Below are 15,134 nucleotides of genomic sequence, written 5' to 3' on the forward strand. Positions count from 1 at the left end.
TTCCCCAGTATTGGAAAGAAAGAAAGAAAAAAATTAGAGCATGTTGTAGTTTGCTCAGGAGCCCAGAACATGCTCACAACTCCAGGAATTGCTGTTCTTCCCTGCAAATGGAAAATATGATCCATGAGAACAGACTTGACCCTGGAGTGGGTGCCCAGTTACTCAGCCCCATAACTTGGGGGGTGGGGGCAAGGGCCAGGCCTCACATCACCTTGTGAGTGTTTTCCACAGTCCTTATGCCTCTCTGAGCAATGGCTTGCTTTAAGGAATAAAAGACAGGACGGTTGCCTCAGAATCAAAGTACAAAATATGCATTTATTGACATCTGGCCTGTGCAACTATGGGCTTCTAGCAAGAACAAAAATAAGCATAAGGGAAACATGCTGATACAATAAGCAATCTAATGCAATGTGAATAGGAGTTGATAGAAGAACTATGATTACCCCATAATCAATAGCTTGACATCGAATGTGGTCTAGAGTTCCAAATTCAGCAAAGAAATAAATAATTTATTTACATTTCAAGTAAAAGTATTGCCATTTATTCCTTTATTTCACCACCATATATATGTATGAACTGTGACGGAGGCCTTGCTTACATCCTGTGGAGTGAGGCCAAGAAATATGCTCTATATTGGTTATTTGAGCTTCACCATCAGATTACCATTATCATAGAGGTGGGCAAAAACATGCAAAAAGAAAAGTACATTTCAGCTGATGGAACTAAATGAAGAATGGTCAAAGCTGCAGAGTTTTACCAGCAGCCAATTTCTTGTTTCTTTCAAAGAACAGGACAAAGGGGCTTTAGTTTGCTGTTTGGGGCACTATGTGGCAATCAGTTTCATAGGACAAAGACAGTAAGTAAAGGCATGAAGAAACAAACAAGCAAATTGCACCAGAACAGATGTGCTTAAATTAACAGAGTGACAGTTTGTGCGTGAGCCTCACAATGGCTGCCACGTGAAGTTGAGACAGGGACAGAGCACCACGAGACTTAGTTGCTCAGCGGCAGCTGAGCGACCTCAGGAAACCTCAGAGAAGCCACCTCTCCACGCCGGCGCTGGCCACCCCTACTTGCCCGTTGCTGCCTCCCTGAGGCCACTCTTCCGGTGGGGAGCCGGGCCGGCGTGCTTTGGAGGTATTGGAAGGTACTCTGGTGGCCCACCTGCCTCTCTATACAATTAAAAGTGAGAGCCACTCCCACGTTGCTCTTCATGATTCTGGAGGAGCCATCGGATGTGCCATCAAAGCACCGGCCAAGTGCGATCTCCTTGGCTACACGAGGGTCCTGATCAGTGACGGTATAGATGCCGTAGTTGTGGCCCAGTGGGTCCAGGGGTGCCAGCAGGGTGTATTCACTGGTGTCGTTGTTGACCGCCACTGGCAGATGGTTGATCAGGTACTCATGCAGCATGGAGTTCACGCTGGCTCGGTGGCAGCTGCCCTGGGGGATAATCTTCACCAGTGTACGGTCGACGCGGTCCTGGTCGTAGAGCATGCCACTGCACTTGAACTCTAGGCAGGCGGACGAGACATTGTGCTGGTCCCTGTCCCGCGTGCTCTTCACATCCCGGATTCCGTACAGTCTCCCCACTGTCTGCGGATGAGTACCCCCCATGTTGCGGGACCGTACATTCACCTCCAGAGGCCCCACAATCTTCACTTTGATGAAGCAGGCTCTGAATTCCATTGGTTTGGGCCACCATGCCAAGTAGTCTTCGGTCCAGCTCATGGGGTCATCCTCATTGAAAGGGACAGTGTTATAGTCATACCGATCTCCCTCAATCTGGTAGAACCGGAAGTGGGCTGCAGTGGGTGGTGCCTCTTCACATGCCTGGAGGTTCTCAAAGGCATAGATGGGCCCATTGCTCTCTTCAGCTGAATTGGGCCTTGGCTTGGCCATGCTGATCTGGAAAGCTGTCTTCTTAACCCCAGTGTCCTCGTGGTCTGTCCTCCGATATTTAAGCTTGTTGAGGTAGGGCTGAGGAACACCAATTGCATTTGGATTTAATTTAGGAGAAGATTCCACTGCTTCCAGTTCCTCCCCAGACAGACTTGCCAAGACATAGGCAGAGTAGGCATCAGGGGACTGGCTATCACAGAAAGCAGGAAGACAGGCTCCATTGGGGCCTGTGATGACACTGTCAAAGCGCCCCCAGGCCCTGGGGTTGGACGAGAAGCCAGTCTTGGGCTCCAGGTTGATCACAGAGACAACAACCCCCTGGATTTGCTCACTAGGCAAAAACCTCTCACTCCGGTAGGCCCTCACCTTGATAAAACACCTCCTGCTTTCAGGGACATCCAGATTAAAGAGCCTCCTCTCTCGGATCTCCATGTTGCCCACCAGGAAGGTTCTCTCTTCTCTTTTGTTCCGCCTCTGACTTACAAATTTGAAGTCATCTTCTTCTTCCCACAGTCCTGTGTCTGGGTTGAGCGACCAGAGTTTCATTATGGATACATGCTCTGGCATCTTCACCTGGCTCGAGTCAAGGTGGACCTTCACTTTGCCAGCATTGAGTGACTCTGAGGTGGCCTCATCAGTGAAGTCCACAGAGAACATGCCATATGTACGAAGGGGGAAGGTGTCTCCTTCATCATTGATGAAGTTCAGGTCACTCTGGGTGGCTGTGGCTGTGGCAATATCCCGGGGATCCAGGAAGGTCACGCTGGCCTTGACTTTTCCTGTGTAGGGCTCTCCATTCTGCCTGTAGAAACTCTTAGACGGGATCTCCAGCTCAGCCACGGGGTCTTCACCAGCTACCTCCCCCAGGGGGATAATGTTGGTCTCCATGGCCTCCAAGGTGATGGGCTCTTTCCGCCGAAGCATCTTGATATCATGGAACACTGCACTTCCCCTCCTGTTGAAGGGCAGCACTTTGGTGGTATTGACAAACTTTTGTAGCCTGTCCACAAATGTGAGCACCAGTCTCTCAGTGCCCTGGGGGACATGCAGGGTGAAAGTGCCCTTGTAGCCAGTCATGCCCACACGGCTGTTACCCATATACACATGACCAAAGCGCATGGGCTCCCCATTGTCAGCAGCGCTGACACGGCCCCGTACAATGCTCCGAGTTTCAATACACCGCTGGCAGCTGCACTCTGTGGCTACTTTGGTGGACAGTGTGTACCCGCTACATGCGATCTCCCTCTCCTCTGTCTTGGAGATGCCACAGCAGTTCTCCACAGCATCCTGGCACCTGATCCCATTATCTTGCTGCCCTGCACATGTCTTGATAGGGCAGTGGCCCACATCATAGTAGAAGGAGTTGGTGGCATTCTGGAAGCAGTCATGGGGCAGCCGGATAAGATAGTTCTCAGGTACTGGGTTGCAAGGGGTCTCATCAGAGGCTGGGGAAGGAAATGGTGTGGACATTAGATGTAAGTTCATAGCCCATACAAAGATTGCCTCTGTCTACATCACCTTTCGGCAGTGCTTTATGGTTTTCAAAAGACTTGTATATCTGTGATCCTGATTATCACAGCACTCCTATGAAGGAGAAAGGGCAGCTAGTGCTAACCCCATTTTATAGATGAGAAAATAGAGTTGGTTGCTGAGACCACAAGGATAGTGGTTCTCAATGGGGAAAGGGGTGTCTTGAAAATTTGTGGGGGTCTTTGGGTTATCACCAAAATTAGGGGTATTACTGGCACATAGAGGCCATTGATGCTTTGCGATCTTCAATGTCTGGCACTGTCCTGAATAAAGAATTTTTCTGCAGAACTTTCACATATCTCATCAGATAATCATTAAAATTATCAGAGCCTGGTTTGTTTGTTTGTTTGTTTTCATGGCTTTAACATACACTGAAATTTTCAAGAATGCAACCTCCATATAAGTAGAGTTAAAACTGTACTTTGTTTAGATTGGAACAAAACCAAAAATTGTTCTTCATCTCAGAAAATCACATACCCAGGGAACATTATCCAGGAATATGAACCACCAAAATGCTACCTCTGTATCTATTAGCATTTGTAGCTGTCACAAACTTATGGTGACTCTGGATTTAAGGGCAAGCATCTGACCTATTGATCCTCTCATGTCATTGTGCCCAAAGCATTTACATACTGAAATGCATACTATTTTGTACTAAAATTATTTTTAAATTTCTCCTTTCTATTACTGTCAGGAGCATATCTTTTGGACATTATATGTAGTTAAATTATTGTCTACAGATTTAATAGACTAGAATTGATTGTCGTGATGAACGCATGATTAGATGATGATTCTATGAGCCATTGATTGTGTACTTTGGATGAATTGTATATTGTGGGAATACATCTCATAAAATTGAATTAAAAAAGAAAAAAATAGGGTGGCAAATGGGTAGTATTTTTATAGTGGTTTGAGAACCACTGCTGAGGGGTTTCCACATCTCTGCTGAGCTCAGTCTAAAATGCCCTGCATCATTTCTTTCCTAAGGCCTGTTGCTCAAATTTCTTAGAGTCCATGAAATATTAAAGGATCTTTCCAATAAATTCTCCTTCCTCTGCCTTTTGTTTTGTTTTGCTTTGTTTTGTTCAAGCCAATTACTAAGACACCCTATCACCCCTCCCCGCCAACTTTCCAGGTCCAAGTTCCGGATTGGCCTTTGACCACGAGTCTCTCTCCCTCCAGGTCCCTTTTTGAAGCCATTTCTGTTCAGGTCACTTCTTGAAAAGCCCCCTCTGATTCCTGCTTCTGTACCTTTTCTCACCTGGCCTCTCGGTCTGGAATGCCCCATCTCAATACACACAGTCCCTGCCCATTCTTTAAGACCAGGACATGCAGTCAGCCTTGGCAAATTAGAATCACCTGGAAAGCTTTTAAACCTATGGATGCCCAGACCGCATCCAGACTAATTAATTCAGAATCTCTGGGGGGTAAAGCCCATGTATCAGTAGTTTTAAAAACTCAACAGGCTAGAAGGAAAAATCTTAGAAGATGGTATGGTAGCCCATGACAAACTCTGGGATCTGTCCTGTAACTACTTGTTGAAGAGTGCTTTGAAAACTATTGCTTTTTTCTTTCTTTGCTTTATGTAGATGCTATATTATACAGTGTAAAAAAAAAAATCAACAGGTGATCCCAATGAGCAGCCAAGATTGAGAGCCACTATTTAAGACCCAGGCTTCCTCAAGTGGCTGTCTATGAGCACTCCCACCTGGAACGTGTCTGTCTTTTATCTATAGAACTAACAAACTCTTATCTCCTGTTTTAACTATATTTTTCTATCGTTAATTACTTGTATTTTATTGACATCTATTCACCCATAGAATGGCAGTTCTGGCAGAGTAAAATTTTTGCTCTATACCATTATTTCTGACCCAGTGGCCCAGTAGGGACAGTGCATGGCATAGAAAAGCCCAAGATTTTACTTCCCGTTATGCTCACTGGGTGCTCAGTCAGTCCTGTGGCTGGTGCTTACCTATGACAGTCAGCTGGGCAACCCGAGACTTCACAGCCCCAGCATCACTCCGGGCCTTGCAGAAGTACTCCCCGGCTTGATCCTGCCGTAGGTTCTTCAGCAGCAGCTTGCTCTCATGCTTATAGAGGGAGGGGTTCAGCAACGTACCGTTGTGGTACCTGTAAGTGATGGAGAGATGGAGCTCAAGGGGGCAAGTGGGATGGCAGCACCCAGGACATGCAGCCAGAGAGACAGATGGTGGATGGGTCCCTGCAGATGGCAGTATCGCCCCTGACCCGGCTCACCCAAGAGCACCCACTGGCCTGGCAGTCACAGGACTTGGTTCTGCAAGTCCCCAGCCCCACCACTTAACTGGCTATGGATCCTTGGACAAGTCATCTCACCTCTCTGAGCTTCAGTTTCCTAGCTGATCACACAGGTTTGTTGGGAGGGTCAAACTAGATGTTGGCTGTAAAACAGCCACTGGGGATTCTGACCCCATCTGCCTTTGTCAGGGGAATCAGACTAAGGAACCTTGTTCTAGTGTTCTGCAAATATGCAGGTCAGGCCCTAGAGGCCAGAGATGCTCTGCAGGTGCCCGGCTTTGAGAGGACAACCAGAAGGCTTGCTGATTGTCTGCCTGGCCTCAACCCAATGCTTTACTTGTAACTTTACTCTGTTGGCTAGTATCATTATCAATAAGTGCAGGCTCACTGCAAGAAAGCTCTGGTTTCCAAGAAGAGAATTGGGCAGTGTACCTGGCAGAATACGTACCAGAAATACTTGTGTGGACTGGGCTTCCCTGTGGCCTTACAGCACAAGGACACACTCTGCCCAATTCTCCGTGCTTTTGTTCTGGGGTTCATCACAATGTATGGAGTCTCTGGGAAAGGAGGTAAGAAATAGTGTTTTGGTTTTTGCTTTGTGACAGATTCCACAGGGCCTTGCTGTTTGACTTGTGTTAAGAATTGTATAACTTCTTCCCCATCCTCACCCCTCTCCAATGGCCCTAATACCCAAGGGAACTAGTCCAGAGTGGTGACTCTAGACACCCTCACCCTGAGGTCTGCTCCTGTGGCTTCTCAAGCAGTATCTAGGCAGGGCAGTGGAGAATCAAGGGGACCTTGTGCCAGCCTAAGATCCCAAACCCTGCTATTAGAACAGAGTTGGCTATTTTGAATAGTGCAATATTCCTGTTCTGCTGATTTTTTTTTTTTTTTTGGCCATTTGGCACCATTTCTTAACTCCCCAAGCCTCTCTCTTTATGATCTGCAAACCCCACATTGCAATGTAATCAACTGCTCTTGATAAGGTGACAAGGGAAGACCTCCTGTATCTGAGAGAGAAAGTCATGCTGATATCTAGGAGAAGAACATTCCAAGAAGATACAGCAAGGACAAAGGCCGTGGGACAGGAGTGTGCCTGTTTGCGGAACAGAGAGGAAACCAGGGCGGCTACAGTAGAGTGACTGAGGGTGGAGGGAATAGTCAGAGAGATGAGAGAAGTAATGGGAGGCCAGATGATGTACAGCCTTGTGGACCATGGAAAGGCATTTGGGTTTTACTCTGAGTAAGCTGGGAAGCCAGCTCTTAGCGCTGCAATCACTCTATTTAAAAGTCTAATCCTCCTCCCCAGCCCTACCCCAGAGAACTCAGGTACCTGCCCTCATGAATTCTGCATTGATGGTGGCTGATTTCTGGCTAGTCTTGGGCATTGTAATCATGATGGGGGCAAACTTGGCCTTTGTGATCTTCAGGATGCTTTTGCCATCGGGGCACAAGCCAGGTATTCGGAACTGTCCACGACTGTCCGTCTGAGTTAGAAGCTTAGAGGTCTTGGTCAGCAGGTAGACAGTGGCCCCTGAGGCTGGAGTGCCCCCAGGGAGGGAGATAGCCCCATGCAGGACAAAGTCCTGACACATGCAGGCATCACAGTCAGCATTCACCTGGCCCATGGGGCAAATCAGGTCACAGGCTGTGGGAAGAGGAACCACATCAGCATGGGTTATACTGATTAAGGCCCTCCCTCCTCCATGCCCAGGCTGTAAACTCTCACATGCTCTCCTTTCTCCTTAGGCCTTTGTTACCCTTCCTTATCAGCATGTATAACTAACTCCTACTCATTCTTCAAGACTCAAGACAGTATAACTCTTCTGGGAAGCCTTCCTTGATTCCCCTAAACTATGATAATTAACCCTGCTCTGTGCTCCCACATTACCCTATACATCTCCCATCAGAGGACCTAGTGGATGCTCAGTTAATTCTGGGTGAATGAATGAATGAATGATCTCAGTTTTACCCTCTTCCTAGGCTGCTTCAGAACTACCCTACATACCCTCCCAGTGTCAGGAGCAAGGGTGGTACCTGTACAGGCCTGACCCATACACAGCTGGCCCTCCTCAGTGGCCTCGTTGCACAGTGACACTATCTCTGCCAGGCAGGTGCGAGTACGGGTCTGGACCCCAGTGTGACCACATGCAGCTGAGCACTTGCTCCAGGAAGACCATGGGCTCCAGTTGCGCTCTGCATCTCGGCGCAGGGACCCTGCAAAGTGAGACGAGCATATGATCTGATAACCCTCCCAAGGAGACTCTGTCGGGAAATCTGACCCAGAGGCTGTTTCTTCTCTGGTGAGGAGAGACAGGACCTCCATTTACGTTATGGATGTCATTGATATTTATATTTATTGCAATGATTTTTCCAACAGATGGAAGTCGAGAGTCTTGAGGAAGTGGTGTCTCTTCCTAATTTGTACAAATGGACTCTAGGATGCCCCGAGAGGAGCTTGTTTGCCAAGCATTGGGACTTTGATTGCTGTCCTAGGATGTTACGGCAATAGTCCATCTTTCCTCTCTACTAGTGTGAAAATAACCGCACGCTTTTGCCGAAGGTCTGGGAAGTCAGAGCTGGGACCTGCATGACTCAGACATCAAGCCCCATCTTCCTACTCACCTCACCTCGGGTCTGAGGCCTGTGTGCAATAATGGGGGCTGCAAACCTTGCCCAGGAGACCAGTCTTGTAGTTCCCACTCCAGATAACCACCACTCCCACCTGGGCCTTCGGCGTCAGGCTGTGTGGACTGGTAGAACCCACAAGAGTACAGGGTGTACAGCTAAGGAGTAGGCAGGTCTTCAGGTGGCTTCCCCAACATCTCTATTGTCTAGGGTGGGGGAATTGAAAAAGCATGGACCCTGCAAACGCAGTCGTGGGTTCAAATCCCAGCTCTGTACTTATCAGCTATGTAATGGTGAGAAGTTACCTAACCTCTATGAACCTTGCAAAACTTGTCAAGTTAGAGGTTTCTCAAGGGTTGTCGTAAAGACCAAGTAATGTAGATAACTAGCACAGCATCTGACATATAGGTACCATACTAGCTACTAATTCTCAGTCAAGTTTATTCTAGGTTAACCCCTGTACATTCATTTTTCAGTTAATTCTCATTTAAAAAAAAACTCCAAGAAAATTTATTAATATTACCTCTGTTCTACAGGTGAGAAACCTGAGGTTCAGAGAGCTTGAGAAAATTTGCCTAAGAATCACAGTTCATGTGGTGGGCCCAGGATTCCAACCCAAGCAGCCCAACTCCAGAGCATGTGATCTTACCCACCATACCATACACAGTCAATAAAACGGGTTGAATGGAGGGCACCCCTCATCATGGAACATTGCTGGGAAGACTGACACTGACGCATTACTATAAGAGAGTTGAAGAGTGGGTATGTGTGTGGGAGCCAGGGTTCCCATGGCCGGAGGCAGGTCCTGGCCTCTCCTCTGGGTGGTGAGAGGTGGGCTTTGGAGAAGCCTCTTCAGGCTCACCTGGTGGGCAGAGGAAGCGCACGGTGTAGTTGGAGCAGTTCCGGCCATTCAGCTGCTCCCTGTTGAGGCACCAGAAGCCCTCACGAGGGCTGCCGTGGACCACCTGGCCAGTGCGGCTTGCGGGCATCCAGTTGGTGGTCCGAGCCTCCAGCCGCAGGGGCTGGGCACACACACGGTCCCCGTAGTAGAAACGAATGGCGTCCAGCCTCTCATAGTCACCCTTCCCGCCTGGGTGGTCAATGTTGAACCACGTCGTCCACTCGCCAGGACCTGAGAGACCAGAGCCTGCTTGGGGTGGAGCTATGCCCTGGAGCCCCAGGTGACCTCCTGTTGCCCTTTCCTGCTCAACACCTGGGAGTCATCCCTTGTGCTGGTTTGAAAGGATTATGTGCCCTAGAAAAGCCATGTTTTAATCCTGCTCCAACTAATCTTGCAGAGGCAGCCATTTCTTTTAATCCCTATTCAGTACTGTAGGTTGGAAAATTGATTAGAGCATCTCCATGGAGATGTGACATGCCCGGTTGTGGGTATGTCACATACCCACAAAGGGCTCTAACCTTTGATTAGCGCGAGCTGTGGCTCCACCTATTCCAGGTGGGTCTCGATTAGTTTACTGGAATCCTTTAAAAGAGGAGACATTTTGGAAAGAGCCATGATAGCCACTAGAGTCCACGTAGCCAGTGAACTTTGGAGATGAAGAAGGAAAATGTCCCTGGGGGAGCGTCATGAAACAAGAAGCCGGGAGAGAAAGCTAACAGAGGTCATGTTTGCCATGGGCCTTTCCAGTTGAGAGAGAAACCCCGAATGTCATTGACCTTGTGAACCAAGGTAAATTTCCCTAGATGTCTTAGATTGGACATTTCTATACCCTTGCTTTAATTTGGACATTTCCACGGCCTTAGAACACATAAACTTGCAACTTAATAAATTCCCCTTTTTTTAAAAATGGTTCCGTTTCTGGTATATCGCATTTTGGTAGCTTGCAAGCTAGACCATCCTGATACCTCTCACCCACCCGCTGGTCTCAGGCCCTGCCATAGCTCTCTCTCCAGCATGCCTCTGATCTCTCACCCTTCTGCAACCTCCACAGGCTCCATTCAAGCCCCTGTCAGCCTGGATGTACCATGTTAGTAACTTCCTAATTGGTCTCCCCAGCACCCTGCGGTCAGGATGAGCTTTCTCCATGCTTCTTGGACCATGCCACTCCCCAGCTTCAGCCTCCGTTAGGCCAGTTGAATTGTGTTCGTCCAAAAGACGCGCTGGAGTCCTAATCTTCAGTACCTCAGAAGGTGACCTTATTTGGAAATATGGTTGTTACAGACGGGATTAGGCAAGTCGAAATGAGGACCTACTGGAGGAGGGTGGGCCCTTCATCTAATATGACTGGTGTCCTCATGAGAAGAAGAGAGGAGGCCATGTGACAACTGAGGCAGGGAATACCATACATTGCAGGGATGCCACCACCAGAGACCAAGAGCCGCAGACCGCAGAGGAAGCCTGGCCCTGCTAACACTTTGCATTCAGACTTCTAGACTCCAGAACTGTTCTGTTGTTTTAAGCCACCCAGTTTGTGATACTTTGTCACAGCCACCCTAGGATACTAAGACTCCAGGCATTCAGGGTGCTAATGAATAGGCTCCTGCCTTCTCTTCATCCTCATCTCCCCATCTCTCCCCACCAGCCTGTGCTCTGGCCCACAGCATGCTCTACAGCATTCTTGGACTATACCACGCAGCTTCATGATTCTGAGCTGTCCTGTATACCAGGTCCATCTGCCTGGCAAAGATGTAGAACAAATGCCTTGTAAAAGTGGCTTCCATGGGACCCTAACATCCTTAGCTTCAGAAATTCTCTTAGGAAGCTCAGTAAAGACCTCCCTCCCGACTCTTCCCTGCTGCAGTCACAACTCACTCTCCAGGGGTTCAGCAGGCTTGGCAAAGATGCTAGGGAACCTCTTCCCAGGCTGGACTCTTCTCACCGACTGGGTGAGCATCATCTGTCTCCCTGAGAGCCCTGGAAAAAAAAAAAAGAAAGCTGAGTGAGAAGGCTGACCTGTAAGTCATAGGGGCTCAGCAGGGTCCTGCTACCTGCTGGTCTCTCAGGACACAGAGAAGCAGTGTGATGGGGTGGATAGAGCATGAGCACTGGGTGTGAGTTCAAATCCCCACTCTGCCTCTTAATGCCGATGCACCCTCAGAAAAGCTGGGGATGCAATAATAATTCTACATCGTAGGTTCATGGTCCATATTCAGGGTGATAATAAATGTAGAGAGGCCAGCATCTGGTGTAATTCTCTTTTCATTCCTGCTCTAGAAATGGTTCATAGGATGTTGTTAAGCAGCCAGTGGACTGGGGCTCCTGCTTTGGGTGTGTCCTGTTTGGCAAAATGAAGCCTTATTTTCTTCATCTGTAAAATGGAGATATTAATTCTTAGCTCACAGAGCAGTTCTGTTGGTGTGAGGATTCCACAGGGTAAAACAAATAAACATCTCTGAAGCACACTGCAGAGACTGAGAGCCAGCGCTGCAGAGGCTCTGCCACTCCCTAAGTGCATGACCCCAGGCAAGCCACTTAACCCATCCCACTCCCTCTTCCCTCATCATAAAATGAAGATAATAATAGTTCTTACCTCAGAAGACTGTGGGGATTAAATGAGCTCATTCATAAAATCCACTTAGAGGAATGCCTAGCACATAATGTATGCTGAATAATTGTTAGTAATTGTTAGGAACACACCTTTTAACTCAATGCCTGACACAAGTTTGGCTTTGGGAGTCCACCCTCCCATGAATGACCCACATGGCCTAGTTGAGACAGAGGTCCTCAGTTTTCTGCCTCTGGACTGGTGGACTCTGCCTGAAATGGGTCCAGGGTCCTCAGGCAATGTGCAGCCTCTAGCCCTCCTTCCCCCAAGACTGGGTTGGGGGCTCCAGAAGGGGGAAGAAGAAAGGGAGCAGAGAGCTGCAAAAGCTTTAAAAGGCAATTAACTCTCACGTGGAGGGCCAAATCAGAATTCTCTGTGCTGCTTAATTGGAGTGATAGGAGCTCTTTTAATCAAACTAATCTGATTTCCCTTCAGATGGCTGAATGTTAATCATCATCACAAACAGCAGCTGTCAGGGGGGAAAGAGGCAGGTGGTTGGTAAGGTCTCACAGCTTTGGCGAGACCCTGAGACAGGCTTTGTTCCTGTATCTATGATCACAAAGCCTGCAGTGGCTGCAGCTTTAAAAGAGGAACTTGAGCATTCTTTGGTTTACCTGAGTATGTGGTGAGAAATCAGGAGAGGAAGGAGAGGTGGGCAAAAATGTGCAGGATATCTCTGGGAGCTCTGATGTTTAGATGCCACAGGGAATCAGCAATTCCACCAGGCAAATGGATCTCTTCCTTTGAGAGCTCAGAGTCACCAGAGGATAGGGTGAGAGAGCAAGGAGACCAGATGTTCTGTTGAATGACTGATCTGCCCTGGTGTCTCTGTGAAATTTAGCTGCAGGTCTAAATGAAATTGAGGTTTAGGCCAGAAGAATTTTCATGACACTAAAAACAGACCAAACTCCAAACTTCCTTATGAGAACTCAATGATCCTTTGTGATTCCCTTTTTGCTTTGGCTGCTAGGAAGCTAAGAGCTAAATTTAATACACAGTGACAGTAACCCTCTTTTCTTTTTTCCTCCCACTGAATGATTACTCATCACCCTGCTCTTTGAAAAGTTTCTGTTCTGTGAGTTTGAATTTTAAGAAACATCTCAAATTCTTTGGGAAAACAAGCAGAGTATAAATTATGAATAAATCCATAAATCAGCCACAGGCTGTACGGTCATTGTGGTTTAAGGCACATGCACAGCTGGGTCTCAAAATAGACATAACTTCACCTTGGCAAGTGGAGAATTTGGGGATAGCAGATACTTAGCCTGTACCCAACACAGAAGTGACCTCCAGGACCAGGAAGTAAAACACCCAGGTCTTGGCCCCCACCATCTTTCCCCCAGCCCTTGTGGGGAACGTGGCAGGAGATGGGTGAAGATGCTTCACAGAGTTGGTTTGTCCCTGGAACGTGATCCCTTGGGAAGTTTCTCAGACCCAATGACCTGCAAAGAAACAAAGCTTGTCAGGTTCCCACATTTCTGAGTCACCTCTTACGGCTCAAGTAGAAGTATTCCTTGACTTGTCAGGGATAGAAAGGTGGACAGAATGATATCATGTGGGAGGTGACTCCTTTCCAAGTGGTGAAACGGGCAGCTTGGGAGGTGCAGAGGCTCTGAATCTGAGTTCAAATGAGGCAGACCCCTCTGGGCTCCAGGCTCCACATCAAGGCGGAGCAGAAAGGGGAACAGGGCTGAGGAGGCTCCTTCCTAATGAGCAGGAGGTTCCCTCCTAGCAGCCTCTGGGTGACACATTCTATTTCCAAGAGCCAGGCTTCCGCAGCAATTGCTTTTCTACCCTTTTTGGGGGGCTCACACTTTTGCATAATGGGGCTGCGTGTTAGGGCCGTGCAGCCCCCTGCCCCCCCTACCTTGACCCCTCATGGAGCCTGCAAGCTGAAGGGCGCAGATACCTCAGACATACCACCTCCATGAACACATTTCCAGATGTGCAGGGTTGCAGCTGGAACCCATTTCTGGCCTGTTTGTTGGGACTTGGCTGGGAGATACACAGCCAGCAGCCAGCTGAGGGGATGCGCTGTGAGAGTACAGGGCTCCCCAGTAATGGCCCAATGCTGAGCATGTAGGTTAGGGGCTGCAGGAGCCAGGAGAAGAAAGCAGGCCTGGCAATAAGGGCAAGGAATCATGGGGCATAGCCCAGACTCCAGCTCAGCAGGATATTCTTCTCTGTCCCCACAGCTCTGGGCAACCTAGAATTTCACCAGTTCCTGAAGATTCGTTTTAATCCATACAGTCCAGAGTTTGGTGGGAAAAGGGAGATTCCTTCTTTCCGGAAAAAAAGATCCCCAAACACTTGGACTTTAGGGAGCCTGTACCACACTGCAGACCATCTAGCTCTAAACCCACTAACCCCACCTCTACCTGTTGCTCAGATGAAGGAACAGAGGTACCAGGAGATCCCAAGTTCTCCAGGTATGGCGAGTTTTACCCCAGGCTGCCGGCCTCTGAGCAGGGAGCAGAGCGGGCGGGGGGCCTGCACAGCAGTTAGTCTGAGTTGAGAGGAAGAGGTGGCCTGAAGCACTTTGGAAAAACCATTTCCCATCTGGCAGCCCACAGAGGTTTCTCTCAGCATCCCAGTCATTTCCTCAGCACATCCCCTGCCGGTTAGGTTCTCCATCCCACGGGCCTCAGAACTCTTGGACAAAGCAGACGGGCTCACCGAAGGGAAAAATAAAAGTAGGCGCACCCGGAGGTACAGAGATCTTAACTGGGGCCCTCTGGGGCCCTGAGCTCAGGTGGGAGGTAGAGGACTTTGGGCTGATGGGAGAAAAGTGAGAAATTCAAAGCAAGAAACGGGCGTCTTCTCTGGGGGCGATGGAGAGTCAGCTGCGAAAGGGAGAATAGGGGGTTCAGAGGAGGGCAGGAGGAACTGGGCAGGACAGTGGGGTGAAGGGTGGGCTGGGGGAACTCACCGTGTCCTGAGCAGGGCTCCTAAGCTGGGGGTCCAAGCATTTGCCTCTCCAGCGGTCCAGCCTCGGGGCCTTATATACTCCAACTGGTGGCTCAGCCGGTGGCAGAAAGCCCGGGAAGCGGCAGCGAAACTAGATCTGAGCATGATGAAGCGCTGCCTCCCCCTCCCCTCCCCTCCCCACATCCCCTGGAGCGCACAGAGGCCCGGATTTCACTTGCAGATCCTTGGGGTAAATGCCGCAAGGCCTGGGGATGGGCCAGGCAGGCATCTGCTGGGGCCTCCACGGGGCCAGAGCCGAGCGACGGGGGTGGCAAGGTGGAGTGGGCACCGGGAGCAGATTCGGAAGGGGCCAGGGGAAAGTCT

General features: G+C 49.0%; 1 protein-coding gene across 2 annotated transcripts; it reads right to left on the bottom strand.

Moving 5' to 3' along the window:
- Nucleotides 1-295: 295 nt before the first annotated feature.
- On the bottom strand, nt 296-14,903 carry CILP (cartilage intermediate layer protein). Of its 2 annotated transcripts, XM_077128231.1 has the most exons (9): nt 14,773-14,903; nt 13,109-13,285; nt 11,111-11,212; nt 9,200-9,469; nt 7,747-7,926; nt 7,043-7,357; nt 6,158-6,266; nt 5,405-5,562; nt 296-3,347 (listed from the first exon to the last, which is right to left on the bottom strand). In XM_077128231.1, the coding sequence occupies exons 2-9, from the start codon at nt 13,173-13,175 to the stop codon at nt 994-996; spliced, it is 3,555 nt and encodes a 1,184-aa protein (XP_076984346.1). In that variant the 5' UTR covers nt 13,176-13,285; nt 14,773-14,903; the 3' UTR covers nt 296-993. The 2 variants fall into 2 exon arrangements, with proteins under 2 accessions (XP_076984346.1, XP_076984347.1); XM_077128232.1 differs by lacking the exon at nt 9,200-9,469.
- Nucleotides 14,904-15,134: the final 231 nt, after the last annotated feature.

This window comes from Tamandua tetradactyla, chromosome 14 (assembly GCF_023851605.1).
Source record: "Tamandua tetradactyla isolate mTamTet1 chromosome 14, mTamTet1.pri, whole genome shotgun sequence".
In the NCBI taxonomy this organism is placed as follows: Eukaryota; Metazoa; Chordata; class Mammalia; order Pilosa; family Myrmecophagidae; genus Tamandua; species Tamandua tetradactyla.